At 41.8% G+C, this 15710-nt stretch overlaps 1 protein-coding gene across 1 annotated transcript in view; it reads right to left on the bottom strand.

Moving 5' to 3' along the window:
• ZNF609 (zinc finger protein 609) overlaps positions 1–12272 on the bottom strand; it is a gene marked incomplete at both ends in the record, with an annotated part of 169920 nt that extends 157648 nt beyond the window's left edge. The window contains one exon of the mRNA XM_084239760.1: positions 11526–12272. Within this exon, the coding sequence (XP_084095886.1) occupies positions 11526–12272 (747 nt within the window). The remainder of the gene's footprint in view (positions 1–11525) is intronic.
• Between the last annotated feature and the right edge of the window lie 3438 nt (positions 12273–15710).

The following is a 15710-nucleotide window of genomic DNA, read 5'->3' as shown; positions in this document are numbered from 1 at the left end:
CTGGTGAATTCTCTCACCCTCCCGCACTTCTGACTGTACTCAGTGCTTGTATAAATAAATAAAGAAATCTTTAAAAAAAAATAGCTTGTTTAATATAAATGTGTCCATAAGCAAGCTCAGAAACAGGTCTTTATTGGATAGATGCATTTATTTTGGAATGTCATAGGTTTCCAGAAAATAAGAACACTCAGTAAGCATAGAAATACAGTCACAAATCTATGAGAAAAGAAACTGCCTTTGGATTAGCGATAAACTCATACTGTATCTAAACCTGTCTTCTGCACTGATTTAAACAGAAAAACAGCACTAGTTATCCATATAGGTCAGATGTATCTAGTTTTAAAAATTTGCTCAAATTTGCCTTAAAAATTCTAGAACTAGGGCCTCCCTGGTGGCACAAGGGGCTAAGACGCAATCTATGAAGCTGTCCACAGCCTCTCCAGCACCCGTTCGATCCCCGGCCAGCCAGGGAGCAACCCACATGGCACAGCAGACCTCTCCTGACTCGCCTGCTGCTCCCCTCAGCAGTGTACTTTGGTCTATCTGCCTGTTCTGTTCCCCACTCTGTCTCTGGTGAATCCTCTCACCCCCGCCCCCCATGCTTCTGGCCTATACCCCAGCTCTTGTATGCATAAATAAATAAAACTTTTAAAAAATTATAAAAAAAAATTCTACGACTATAAGGTAAAATTGAATCAGTTAACATTAATAAGTATGTTCTACCTTGAAGACTATAACTGAGAAAATCAATAACTCTCCTAATTAAGGGAACAATGAGAATTCAGATTCAATTCAGATTCAATTGCTAAATAGCTGACCCCAACTCAATGATTGAGCAATGAAAAAGGAGACTCTTAAGCAAGCTGTAAGACATTCAAGGATCACATGATATTGAAAGTATAGGTCAGAGCTCCATCTGGAAATGGCAAAATGCAAGGTCAACCCTGCTAAGGGAGTAAGGGGAATTCCCAGAGGCTGTATAGAGAAGCCAAACTCCTTTTCACAACAGTAATGGTTTTTAACCAAGAAGTACATTAAAAGCAGCTGCTGAAGTCAAAAAAAAAACAAAACAAAAAACCAAAAACCAAAAAACACATGCTTGGGGTCCCCAGTTCTGCAGATTTTATTTCAGGAGGGTACTTTTACTTTTCAAAAGCTCCAGAAGTGATTGTGATATACACCTCTAGTTGAGAAACCTCAGTATCAGATTTTCTGCCTGAATATTAATTTCCCTTACTTCATCCCACTTTGGTTGGTGTATGACCAATATTTACACCTCCTTTCTACGGCACTATCTGCACCTTTCACTAAGGTTTGTTTTGGTGCAGAGCTAAGTACTTACTTCTGAAGGAACACATCACCTAAGAAATATTTCTGAGCTGAGTGCTGAGTGAGCTGGGTCCAGTTCATAGAAAAACCTGTTACAATGAAAAGAACTACCAAACAAAAAACAGGGTTCAAAAGAAGATTCCATGGCCAGTTCTGGCTCATCTAAACACTAACATTTGCCACTAGGGCTGAAATCTTGTGGTCTCCAATTTAAAAAACAATTAAAGAGTATCTTGCAGACACAGTCAAACTGTACTCTCCCAATGGATAACATTTCAAGTTGAAAACTAAGCACATCCAAAAATCTAAGAATTGCCTTTTTCTTTCTGGTAGCTAGTGACAAATTCACAAAAAGTATCTCAATTCTCATTCTTTTCTTGGGTATTGAGACTACCTGTAGGAGCTCCAATCCTTTCAAAATAAAGTCTGCACTCATGGAAGAAAAACTTTCTAAATTAAAACCATGTTTAATGATTTTCTAATCCTTAGAAAAATAATTCAGAAGGTCTGAGCATATACCAAAAAAAATGATTAATGGTAAATAGCTAAGTAAGAGTCATGGTTCTTCAACCTAAGATCAGTCTTCTACCAAAATGAGTCCAACAAACCCTTCCAAACTAACCAATCAAACAATGAGACCTCAAACCTTAATGGTACCAAATGCTCTGAATCAATCTGTTCTCCAGCCTTCCTAGAAGCCAGTTAGAAATATCAGTTACTATAAAGCAGGAGTTAGAATATTAACTCATAAATTCACTATTTTCTAAAACCTTCAATCCTTTCTCCTTAATTTCATAAAAACCTTCTACCTCAAAGCTAATAATATTGTATCAACATCGTCTAACACTTATTGAATACTTACTATATACACTGTGCTGAGCACTTAACCTTTATCTCAACTAATCCTCATAATAACCCCATGAGGTCAGTACTATTATGCACTTCCACACTGCAGATGGCAAGAGTCCCAAACTCTTCTATATTCCTTTCAATTTTGGATTCCTGTCAGACTTTCCAAAAAGGGAATAGGCGTATCTGAATACACTCAGGAAAAAAAAAAAATCATACCTACTGTTCAGAGTTACTCTTTTCTACTGAGTTTTTGATGAATTTGATCTTCACTTATTAAGAGGGAAGGATGCTCTATGATAGTGGCTCTCACACTCTGTGTATCACAGTCAATGAGAGAACTAATGTTAAACCACAAATAGGTTGGCCTAAATCCTACAGTTTCTAATTTGGTGGCTTGGAGTGGGATCCCATAGTCAAATTTCTACAAGTGCATACCTGTTGCTGTGGGTGTGGGGACCACTGCTTTATAAGAAGGTAAAAGGAAGGCCTCCCTTGTGGCGCAAGGGTTAAAGTCTCAAGTAGTTCTTTCAAGCCATTGCCAGCCACTGTGGCATGAGTTGATCCCCGGCCAGGGAGCTGACCCACATGGCTCAGCAGACCTCTCCTGTCTCACCCACTGCTCCCCTTAGCAGGGTATTTCAGCAGATCCTCCTGTTCTGCTCCCCACTCAGTCTCTGGTGAATCCTCTCACAGACACACTCCCCCCTCCCCACATCTCTGGCCTACACCCCAGTTCTTGTATGCATAAATAAATAAAAATAAATCTTTATTTATTTTTTTTTAAAGATTTATTTTATTTATTTATTATATAAGCACTGGGTACAGTCAGAAGCGCGGGAGGGTGAGAGAACTCACCAGAGCCAGAGCGGGGAGCAGAGCAGGCAGAAGGACCGAAGTACACCGCTGAGGGGAGCAGCGGGCAGCAGGAGAGGTCTGCGCGCCATGCGGGACCCTCCTCCGGTGGCCGGGGAGCAGCCAGGGATCGAACTGCTGCAGAGGCTGCGGGCAGCTTCGCAACCCAGCGCTCAACCGCTGCGCCACCGGGGAGGCCCTAAAAATAAATCTTTAAAGAAAAAGAAAAAAAAGGTAAAAGGAAATCATCCTCTCTCACCTTAGCTATCACCTCACCATGTGAAAACACTATACAGTGCCTCTAACAGGAGAGACACTTAGGATTTAAAATCATCTCCACGGTGTGAAATCTAAAAGACTCCCCGACTCCCCTCCTATCTCTCCCATCACAAAGACTCCACTGGAAATGTTTCCAGAAAAAAGAAAATTAAGGACAGAATGTTGTGAACTATATGCTCAAGAACTCTTTAACATCCACATTTCATTTCTTCAGGCTGAAAAGGTGCTTCCTTTGGATCTCCTATGCCAAAAGAAGTGCTAAAAGAAAAGGGAAGTAGATTGTTTCATAATACTAAAAAAACAACAAATGAGCACAGGTTCTGAAAATAAATGAAAGTTGCTCTATAAACAGAAAATCCTGGATGCTATAACATCCTCCTGTCTCTCTCTCCTTTGTCACATTATCTCAAAAAAAGCTGTTCCCCTTATCAAGACTGACCCAAAGCCTATACTTTCTTATATTCAATGTCATCTTGAATGAACAACTTCAGAGAATAAGATTTGTTAAAAATGTCTCCTCAGTCAGCCAAAGAAGCTTCTTACTTGGGTAAGTGCTCTCAACCATGACTAAACTGTACTGAGAGAAATATATTTTAAAATATTAATATGGCCTGGCACCTTCCTGATGCTAATCCTTCCAGGCCCCTCTCAATGGCACAACTGGGAAATTAACTGAAGAGAAAAGCAATCTTCCTTCTGCTCTCTGCTTTCATATGCTTCTCTACAGCGTTGTCATGCACAGACTCATTCTCTACACATACAGAGAAAGAACATGTGCACACACAAATAACACTCGGCATGAGCTGAAAATCAAAGCCTAACCCACGTTTTTTAAGTGAACAAGTCCAATTTCCTTCTTTGTAGTCCTTGACACACGCTGGCTGGGAGCTGTCTGTATTTTTTTTCTGCCTTGTTCCTGCACCAGAAGGCTCTGCACTGCAGGTCAGGGGATGATAAGGAAATGAACAGTGTAATTTCCAAGGCCTCTGAACACAGCCCTGTCAGCAGCTCTGGAGGCGGGTTACTTAAGCGTGGCTTGAAGAGTGGAAACCACAGAGAAGAGGGCTCAGCGAGCCGGCGGTGGCAGCAGCTCGCCTATGTGTGTTACCACCACCTCCAGCCTGTAGCCCAGGCCCTGCTGCCTGCCTAGATGCTGTGCTGGGGAAAAGACTCCCACCCAAATGGCAAAAATACAAGTTCACGATGGGGGAGGGCAGATTAAGGTCTAGGACTTAGATTCCTCACGCACTCTTGTGTAGAAACAGAAATATTTAGTGTTCTTCCAGCATACAGGCGATCGCACACACTGGCAGACCCACAGACACATCCATTCAACATACCCAACACCACACCGGGATATGGCCAGAAAAGAAATTCAATTTATATGAAATCTGAAATGCAACAGGCCATTTTAATATCTTCTGAAGCCAATTTTTGGTTTCCCAAACCCTCAAATCCCACTATAGATATCAGGGGCTTTAGAACTTATCACTAACATGCAAATCCACCAACCCAGGTTTTGAACTTCTCCTTAGCATAATGTTGAAAGTCTTAGCCAACCTGTTTAATTATCCATACCAGGTTTACAGAATAGATGGAAAATTGTTATAATTCAGTACATTATTGCCAATAGCAGCCCGAGATATATTTCAACTCAAATCATGTTTTCCTTTTTTCCTAATATTTACTGGAAGTTTCCTACGTGCCAAACACTGTTCTAAATGATTTATAGAAATTAACTAATTTAATCTTACAACAACCCCATGTAAAAGGTACTGTTGTCTTCCTCATTTAGCAGGTGAGGAAACAGTTAACTCAATTAAGATCATCAGGTAATAGGTGGTAAAGCTGTGATATAAACCCAGGTACTCTAGCTTCAGAATTTACACTTTTTAAAATCAAATTTTTCTTAAAAAATTTTTTTTTCTTAAAAAAAAAATTATTGGGCCTCCCCGGTGGCGCAGCGGTTGAGCGCTGGGTTGCCAAGCTGCCTGCAGCCTCTGCAGCGCCGGTTCGATCCCCGGCTGCTCCCCAGTCACCGGAGGAGGGTCCCGCATGGCGCGCAGACCTCTCCTGCCGCCCGCTGCTCCCCTCAGCAGTGTACCTCGGTCCTTCTGCCTGCTCTGCTCCCAGCTCTGGCTCTGGTGAATTCTCTCACCCTCCCGCGCTTCTGACTGTACCCAGTGCTTGTATCAAATAATAAATAAATAAATAAATAAATAAATAAATTCTTAAAAAAAAAATATTTAAAAAAAAAAAATTATTTATTTTTGCATAGAAGAACTGGGGTGTAGGCCAGAGGTGTGGGGGGTAAGGGGATTCACCAGAGACAGAGTGGGGAGCAGAACAGGAGGACTGACTGAAATACACTGTTGAGGGGAGCAGTGGGCAAGACAGGAGGGGTCTGCTGCACCATGTGAGTCACCTCCTTGGCTGGGGATCTAGTGGTAATATTGTAACAGGGTGGTCCCCAGGAAAGGGGGAGGTTCCAGGTTTCCTGCCCCACCCAAGGGAGGGTGGAGCTGAGCAGAGAGAGAAGAAGCTGCAGAGACTGAGGAAGGAAAGAAGCAGGATGGAGAGCCAGAAGGAGACCTGGAGGAGGCACATGGACGTGAAGAAACCATGCTTGCCTTTTGGTCATGGACTGGGTGACACAGATGTGGGTGAGAGATCCGTGGGGAGGTGATAATGGCGGTTTTTGTCTTGATTTTGCTCTTTTTCTTCCAGACTTGTCAGAGTTGTTTCTGATCCTTTTCTGTGGGTCCCCACTGGGAGATGCTTTAGACTTGTGGCAGGCTTTGGGGCCTTGCTCTGGGCCAATCCTGTTTGGATGGACTTTTACCCACGAGGGGACGGGTAACTTTGGATGCTTAATTTAGAAACTATATTCTTTGCCTTGCCTGTATTGTCTCCTAATGTATTAAAGTTGCTTCCCATTGAAGTCTCATATGTTTTGTGTTGATGCGGCGGATGGCAGAACCTATTTAGAGCAGGCAGGTTTGCGGGATCTGGGCTGCCCCTCTCCCTGCCCTGTAACAATAGCACTGAGACCTAACACCTAGGCCAACAGGGAGGCCCCAGAGTTTACACTCTTAACCACTAAGTTATAAATAATACAGATGTGAAATATGTTTAGAAGGCAGGTGTTTTAGACAGAAGTTGTTCCCAATGCATACTTTATAAAGAAAATTCACAATGGTTCTCAAACTTTAAATAAGATAGCAATTATGTGGAGAATCTTTTGGAAGTACAGTCTTCTGGGCTCCTACCCATAAAACTTATTTAGCAGATCTGGCATAAGGTCCAAGAATCTGCATTTGTGACACTCAGGTGTCAGGATGCACATGGTTTTATGGGGCACACTTTTAGGAACTCTGCTCTAGATAATAAACTAAAAGCTCCTCAAAAAGCAGGGATCATCTCTATTTTACTCACCAATATATACCAAGACAAAACATAGTAAGTAGAATCTAATATGCACTAAATTAGTATACTAAATGAATGGAAGATGATAATGGCATTCAACAGTACATCACCTCTTTACAAAACAGTTAACATCCACAACACATGTATTGCAAAATATCCAAGAAGCACAAGGACAGGATTTATCTCCCCTTACCTGCACGGCAATTGCAAATAAAGAAGAAACTGGAATGTCTCAATGATTACAATGAAAACCAGTAACCAATCAATATCTCTTTCTCTGTCAAGCTCACAATGGCACTTTAAAAGTAATTCAAGTAACATTTCCTCTTTACAAAAAATAGGACAGAATTCAGAGCCAGCTCTAAATTGTTGTTCTTTGATAAACATTACCACATTACCAAAGAAACCTAGGCTCAAAGATCCTTTGTTTATTGAGTTAAAATGTTAAAATTAGTTGAAAAACAAATGAAAGCATCCGGGCATTTTTGAGTACCTAGCATTCACAGCCAATGTTTCTAAGATAGTCTTTAAAGTGGTAAAACAGGGAATCATCTCTGAGTTAAATATTTAAGAATCTCTAAGTAATATGCCATAAGTACTTTATATTTAAAAATCTGATTTCTATGCCTGGCTTTCCCACTGTCTACCTAGGCAAGTCACATTACCTCACTGGTCTTAGTTTCCTCTTCTATGAAATAGAGATTGGACAAGATAATCTTTCTCTGGGCGCTCCTTGAATTACAACACCCAAACGGAAAACAGCTCTGAAGAAAAAATAAATTAAACTCAAGCTCCATGGTAGTTAGACAGTGCATCTCTACCCTGCATAAATATCAACTTAATTTCTTCATGAAGGAAAATGCTTGAGGGCATCTGGCTTCAGGAAGCCAGGCTGACTGTTAATGCCATCAATAACTGAGAAAGAACAGCTAGTGAAGGAGTAAGGTGTTGAGACAGAAAGCCTTGGATCAGAAGGAATAAAAGAGAAACTGACCTTGGTTGGGCAATGGGGAATTGCAACACTAGAGAGCTGAGCGGGAAGGCATAAACTAGGGCAGGAAAACAAAACCAAGGGCAAAGAAAAGATGCTCTTCGACCACAGGATGAGAGCAAAAGCATGATCTGAAGGCGAAAGAGCAAAGAACACATTATCGTTTCCTTGGTATCCTAAACTAATGGGGGAAGTGGTAAATAAATGCAGCACTCTGAGAGCAGCAAAAGCTGAGACACAGACATGGGGAAAGCAGACTGCAGTGTTCCCTCCTTGCAAGATCAAAGGCAGAAGCTAAAGAGGCAAAGGAAGCCTCTGATTCTGGTTACAAACTTCTAGATTCTTTAGCCACCACAGCCTACTAGTTTACTGCATATGATTTAAAAAAAAAAAAAAAAAGATAGGGATAATCTTACCTTTTTCTTCCTTTTTTTTCCCCTTGCCTGTCCAGCACTAGGCTTGAGACATTCAAACAGGTGTCCTCTCTCCTCCCTATCACCCCTTCCATCCCTAACTTAACCTTTCAATCAAACCAAAAGGAAGGGAACAGCCAGGAGCCAGAAGGTTCTATCTTGTTTATTCCTCCAGATTTCCTCCCCCCAGCTCTTTGGCTGACAGGAAGCACAAGGAAGGAGTGTTCAATAACAACATAAGGCAACAGGGGTTGCTGAGAGTCATCCCCTCTGGTCTCTCCCAGAACTCTGGGAAATGGCACATCGAGCTTCACCAGAGGTGTGGTGGTACAAAAGTGGGATCCCTTGATGGGAACTCCACATCCTTGGTTAACAGAAAATTCCTCAGCCATAGCTTGAGATGATAAGAGAGGTAAGAGCTTGATAAGAGAGGTCCTGAAATAGGTAATTTGAATATTCAAATCTTCCTCTTTAGCTAATGGTAGACAGGTGACAATTCTATCCTACACCTATACTTAACTTATATTCTCTATTTCCAAGAGTGGAAGGGGGGCAGAGAAGGATGATTTGAGTCAAGACATTTCCCAAAATTTGTTTTCCCTCTTCATGATAGTTTCCAATTCAGAGAATATAATGTCTAGATTATATCAAAACATGTTTTTACTGTTTTGGTTCTGCTGGCTGTTCGCACACAGAAGGAACATTCCAAACCATTTAAACCATTGGCAAGACCATATCTTAGAGAGAAAATCTTAAAGATGTTTTCATAGACCTTGCTTAGTGGTAGCCACCAAACATTAACTAAGCACCTACTATATTCCAAGCCCTGGCGTCCCTGTTTCTTAAAAGCTGATCCACTACAAGATTCTTAGCCTTTCCCTTAACTTGCTTCTTCCCCTCCCCCAGCTCCAAAAAGTTCTCTCCCCAGAGTGTTTGCATCTCCTAGCAACTCCCAAACATTATTTAAATAATTATTTATTTCAGTGGCCAAAGTCTTTATGGAAAGGCATCCCCCACAACCAGATTGCTCAAAAGGGTAAAGAGAACAATGAAAGGAACTGAGAATTGCATAGCAAATTTTCTGTTTCTGAAAGTACTTTACAGCAATTTTATCTTTCTTCCAAAAACTGAAGCACATTCTCTCCCTTTCTCTCTCATTCCACTGTCCCCATCATCAGTCTGCTAGGGAGACAAGGCTTAGAAAACAGTTACATTAATAAGGGGCAAACCACCCTGTACCAATTCAGAACAGCTGAATGTACTGTATCTTTCAATGCAATTATAATCTGAAGGACAGTCATCCAACCAGTCCCCGCACCTATAAGAAAACATTTGCTTCTTGGGCCTCCCCGATGGCGCAGCGGTTGAGCGCTGGGTTGCGAAGCTGCCCGCGGCCTCTGCAGCGCCGGTTCGATCCCCGGCTGCTCCCCGGCCACCAGAGGAGGGTCCCAAATGGCGCGCAGACCTCTCCTGCCGCCCGCTGCTCCCTTCAGCAGTGTACTTCGGTCCTTCTGCCTGCTCTGCTCCCTGCTCTGGCTCTGGTGAATTCTCTCACCCTCCCGCGCTTCTGACTGTACCCAGTGCATGTATAAACAAAACAAACAAACAAATAAATAAAAATACATGAAAAAAAAAAAAAAGAAAACATTTGCTTCTCTGCTGGAAACTATCATGGATATTTAGGCTTAAATAAAACATGAAGCTAAGTATCATAAATTCTTTTACCCACAGACTACTAGTGGGCTTAAATCACAACATGAGTTAAGAGTTCTAATCAGAAAGGAAAATGAAGGCCACGCTCAGAAGTAGCCAATTTTTAGCACAGGAAGAACAATGATTATAAATGGATATATCGCAAGAGTTTCCTGAAGCTGGATGTAGGGAACAGTCTAATGGGCCTGGAACAGAAGCAAGAACTCCTAGTACTGCTAAGCCTTTTTAGAACAGAATTATCCATCTGTACCCCAGAAAAAAAAGGTAAATCACGGCCAGCACAGGATGAGTCAAGCTAGTAACCAGCTGGAACTTGACTCTGCTGAGGTGGACTATAGCATCTGCCACCTAAACACAGGCAGTTTCTCTGGCAGCTGCCACTGGTAAAAGGGAATGAACCATTGTGTTTATTAGTGGAAGAAAATTCACAGCCCTGTTACCAGAGAAGCCCAGATGTTGCTAAGAGCTACAGATGTGCCAGAGGCAAAGACCAAAATACCTACAGCAAAGAAAACACAAGCTACCACTGGGATCCAGGCAATGAAAGGGCACCATTACCCAAATGTATACATCCAGCCTCTATTTATTAACACTTACATATGGAAATAGATATTCCCTGTTGCAGCTGATGTAATTACAAAGAAATCAATTTATACTGCACCTGCTGGGATCAGTTGAAAGCACAGGGCAAGCAGAAAACAGAGCAGAAAATCAGAAGCCAATGAACAGCTCATCACCAGGCCAGCCGATTTGCAGAAAATTGTAAGCTGCTGAAGTTCAAGGCAGCCTGAGCTGACCCTAGACTCACACCTACTTGCTCCAGCCCTGCAAGCTCCATTTCATGAGATATGAACTAAGATCATCTTCCCAGAGGAGTGCACCTCCTGGGGCTGCAGGCACCTGTCCTTCCAAGTCAAGCAGAAGGCAAAGTATCATTACTTTGTTTGGCAGCTATTAAACCAGCAGGAGACTTTGATTCCCAATAGTTGAGGGAGATACCTGGCCAAGAGCTACACCTTTAGTGGCCAAAGAGTCTTTCAAGGCCAAATTTTCACAGCCACAACACCAACTCATAAGGACTGATTATGTAACTCAGTACAGTCTGTACCTCCTGCCCCGTAATCTTTCCCCTCAAACTGTGGCCCTTTGCTTTTCAGTAGCCACCAACAAAACACTTGGTAAATAATCATGCCATGAAACTTATTTTACCCTTTTCTCTTTCAGAGACCTAGCAACTCTGTTTATTCCATAAGAACAGCACTCAATACAAATATAGAGTCTATTTAAGTTTATCAACTTAATGACTGAGGATGAAATGCCAGTCAAGTTGGGAACCACATAAATGTTGATGCCAACCTCCAGCAACAAATGTCTGAGGTGGTACAAGGACAAAGTGGGAGGTTCTTAACTTGACCTATAGAAATTGATTCTACCAAGTAGCTGCCCCCAACAGATACGCCATTCCAAAATGTCTAGGCATGCTGTTGATTAATCTGTAAGGAATCCCCTAATTTAGAACAAAACCACATTATCATTACCAGCTGCTCTGACCTTGTAATTGGTCATTACCCACAAACTGATCCACCTCCCACAGAGTACACATAACATTTGGCAATTAGTCCAGGGAAGTACTGACTGGCAGTGGGCAGCCAGATTTGGCCACCTCTTACCTTTTCAGACTTGACTTTCTTTAGCGGGCGACACTCATTCTCCCCTTCCTCTGGCTCCGGTTTAGCTCCCAAAGGATTGAGCGCTGCCCCAGGCTCAATAGCTATACTCCCAAGTGGCTCCACAGCTCCTGTGTCCACCCCTGCACTTCCATCATACTGACCACCCCGTCCTCCCAAGGGGACTGGCTGGAGGACCCCAGGATCCTTTTCTGAACAAGTCCCCACTCCTTCGCTTCTCTCCTTCTTGCTCTTAGATGAGCTGTTCTCCTTCTCCTTTTTGGAGCCGGCTACACTGCGGGATGCCTTAGCCACCTTCTCTGAGCTCTTGGGAGCAATAGCAGCAACCAGGCTTCCTGCATTGGCACCATCTCCTGAGCGTCCCTGCACCTCTTTCTTGCTAGCTGCCCCCTCACTCGGAGTGAACAGGGAAGTCCCTGGAGTGGGTTTGCTAGAGTCTTTTCCACTCTTATTCCTTTTGGATTTTGATTTGCCTTCCTTCCCTTGAGGACCTGGCACTGGGGTCACAAACTTGATGTTGTCTGGCAGTGTGGCCACAGCATTAGGAGCTGGAATCCCCACCTCCTTTGAGCCTGACATTTCCAGTTTCTGCTGGTCCTTTTCCAGATCGGCGTCCAGGTCAATGATGAGATTCCCTACTCCAATGTCCCATTCATCCCCACTGTCGTATGTCTCAACCGGGTTTGCATCCACTCCTTTCCCTCCGGAGGCTCCACTGCTCAAGGACATCTTAGAGTCAACGTCCCACCTCAAGATTCAAGGCTCTTCCTTGCCCCAGCTTTCCTATTTTCAGCTTCAGCTATGTTCTCAGACCTGCCACATTGGTCAGTACATGCCCAGTGGACAACATCATTGCTGGAAAAAGAAAATTTAAAGAGCTGTTAAAGGAAACAATACAGGCAAGGACACAGGCTGAAATAAACTCCCACACAAAACAGACCCTTCCTAGGTGCCTATCACATCACAATGGACAAGACAAACAGGTTCAATTGTATTTCTAACCAAGTTACATTGAACTGGAGGAAAAGTTAATTCCCACTCCATCTCCCTAGAGGAGAGTACAAAATTTTCAACAGCCCGGAGATTCTGTGGTAAGTCTTAACTAAGAGTCCTCTACAGTTTCCCACTCCTGAGAGACTTATTTCTACTACCACTGGCAGCTGGCAATTCTCTTTCAATCAATACAGGCCATGGCACATCACAGACTCAAGCTCTACTCACATTACCTTTCTCCGTGCTCCCTGAAACTCAGTTATCAGAGACTTAGAACATGGTCTAGTAAAAGTTTTTAAAGTCCTCTACTAACAGGTCCTACTGAAAATAATTTAGATTCCTTGTCATTTGTACTGTCAGGGAGAAAATTTTTTATTATGGGTAAACGCAAAAGACAAAAACAAGCAGAACTAGGAAAAACTCAACTTTAAGATAATGGGAAAACTTCAGTGAGAAGATAATCCTCAGAGAGAATTCAACCAACCAACTTTAGTTTACAGAAGTTAAATCAACCTTCCTAAACTCCAGGCTTTAAATTATGTTCAAATAGCAGATTCATTGTGGCTTTTCCCACCCTACTAAAATACCAATGATGACACAAAAAAGAGAAGAAAAAGTATCCTATCAATAATTGAACACATCTTAAAAAAAAAAAAAACCCACAAGAATGTAAGATTACTCTCCACATTCTTATATGAGATTGATGGCACTGCATTAATAAAGATAAGGACCCCGGGCCTCCCCTGGTGGCATAGTGGTTGAGCGCTGAGCTGCGAGGCTGCCCGCAGCCTCTGCATTGCTGGTTCATTCCCCGGCCGCCTGCGAGGGTCCCACAAAAAAAAAAAAAAAAAAAAAAGATAAGGACCTCACCATATGAAACAGAGACAGACTAAATAAAAGAGAGGTGGTAATAAAGGGCTATTTATATCTCTCCAATCTCATGAATTAAAAGACCTGAAGCGTGTATCATCTAGAATATCTGGCAGCCAACTTATAGCATCCAGGTACTACTTCACAACAAAACCAAGAGTCTTGTTCTTGCTCACACCCTGTCCACCATCTTTCTATATCCATTTAGGAAAATAAGTCTTATAAAATAAAGGAGCAGAAAGAGCAAACAACACATCCTACAAAGTGAATTTTTAACGGAGAAATGCTATATATAGGACAGAGGCCAGACAAATTGTACTTTTTTCATAAACTCTCTCGAGATTATGTTAAAGAACCAGGTACAGGACAAGAGAAGATGTCCTCCTAGGAGAGCAGAGTTGTATCAAGTGAATGTCTGCTAGCAACTGGAGAGAAAGGTGGCATATTAATCTGTATGGCTGACCTGGTGTACGGAGCAGGATAAAAGAAGTAAGCCATCAGATTTAGCTGTAGGTCTAAGAAAATACATCCTTAACCCAAGTAGAGACCTTAATGCCAACAGCAACCAATCATTGATGGCATCAAGTCTACATAGATCTTACTTCATAAAAGGATGAGCAAAAAGTGTGTGGGAGATGCATGATGTAAGAACTATGAAAAAAATGTCTTTCACTCATAAAGTAAACATAATACTTGAAATGACACCTCTGAAAATGATCTAGAATTCTGAAGAAAATTTTAAATAAATATTTGGAATGTTCAACATTATATAAGACTTAATAGTAGTGTACTATGTAGTCATTCTTAAAAAAAAAAAATAAATAACTGAATGCCATGGGTCTATGGCAGGAAATAAGGCAGTGAATAAATAAGGCAGTAGAACATTGTGCTGAAAATAATACTATTATGTGGGAGGGGGCATTTTTGAAAAAGAAATAGCCGAATCTGCACCATAAAGGATTATTAGAGCATACTCCTCCCCAGCAAATCTTTGTTCCTCCAGAGCAGCACTGTTATCAGTATGTATTTAACCATTAAAACAAGCCCACAACAGAAGAGCTAAATAGGCACTTCTCCAAAGTAGACATACAGTCATAGGCATATGAAAAAATGCTCATCATCACTTGCCATCAGGGAAATGGAAATAAAACCACAATGAGACATCACCTCACTCCTCTGAGAATGACCCGTATCAAAAAAGACCAGTAGTAACCACTGCTGGAGAGGGTGTAGAGAAGAGAGAACCCTGGTACACTTTTGGAGGGAATGTTGACTAGTTCAGGCCTTATGGAAAGCTGTGTGGTGGTTTCTCAAAATATTAAAAAACCTTTTGACCTAGTAATTCTACTTCTAGATATCTAAGCACGGAAGAACACTCATTTCAAGAGACATATGCACTCCTATGCTCACTGCAGCACTATGTACAACAGCCAAGTATGGAAAACAACCTAAGTTCCCAACAACAGATGAGTAGAGTAAGAAGGTGAGATACATAAGACTACACAGCTGTGCAAAAAAATGAAATCTTACTATCTGGGACAACATTGATGGCACTGGAGGGTGTTATGTTAAGTGAAGTAAGTCAGAATCAGAAAGACAAATACTGGATAATTTCACTCGTATGTGGAATACAGAGAAACTAAACAAAGGAACAAAGAAAATCAAAACAAACACACACAAAAAAACCCCTTAGAAATCTGGCTATAGAATTGAAGCTATAAGAGGAGGGGAGGGGAGAAGATGGGGGGAGCCCAAAGGACAATGGTGAATTATGGGTGGTGGTGGTTATCATGCTGTAACATACATCTGAAGAGGTATGAACTTGTACCCCCCACGAACATATACAGTGCTATAAACCACTGTTACCACAATAAAAATAATACAATTGAAAATAAAACAAATCCATCTTTGTTTATTCTTAGAAAAACAATACAAGTTTCAAAAAACTTTCTTTAAGGGGAAAAAAAAGGCCTCTAGACAACAGGATGGTAATGGCAGATGCTGAAGAAGAATATGGGATATAAAGTACATATAAAGTGTAAGACTATATATAAAGTACATAAAAATGGTAGTGCTCACTGAGAGCTTCTAACAGTTTTTACTTTCCTATATTGACTGACCTGTGTATGAACAGGATAAAGGAAGTGGGCCTGTAAGGAAGAGACAGCATAGGAACTAAGACAAATAGTCAAAGGAGGGGCCTCTCTGGTGGCACAAGGGGTTAAGTGTCAGCACTGTGAAGTTATCCACAGCCGCTGCAGCACAAGTTCAATCCCTGGCCAGGGGAGCTGACACACATGGCGC

This window comes from Talpa europaea (genome assembly GCF_964194135.1).
Source record: "Talpa europaea genome assembly, chromosome: 8".
NCBI classification, from domain to species: Eukaryota; Metazoa; Chordata; class Mammalia; order Eulipotyphla; family Talpidae; genus Talpa; species Talpa europaea.
This window is presented reverse-complemented; position numbering and strand designations above follow the sequence as displayed.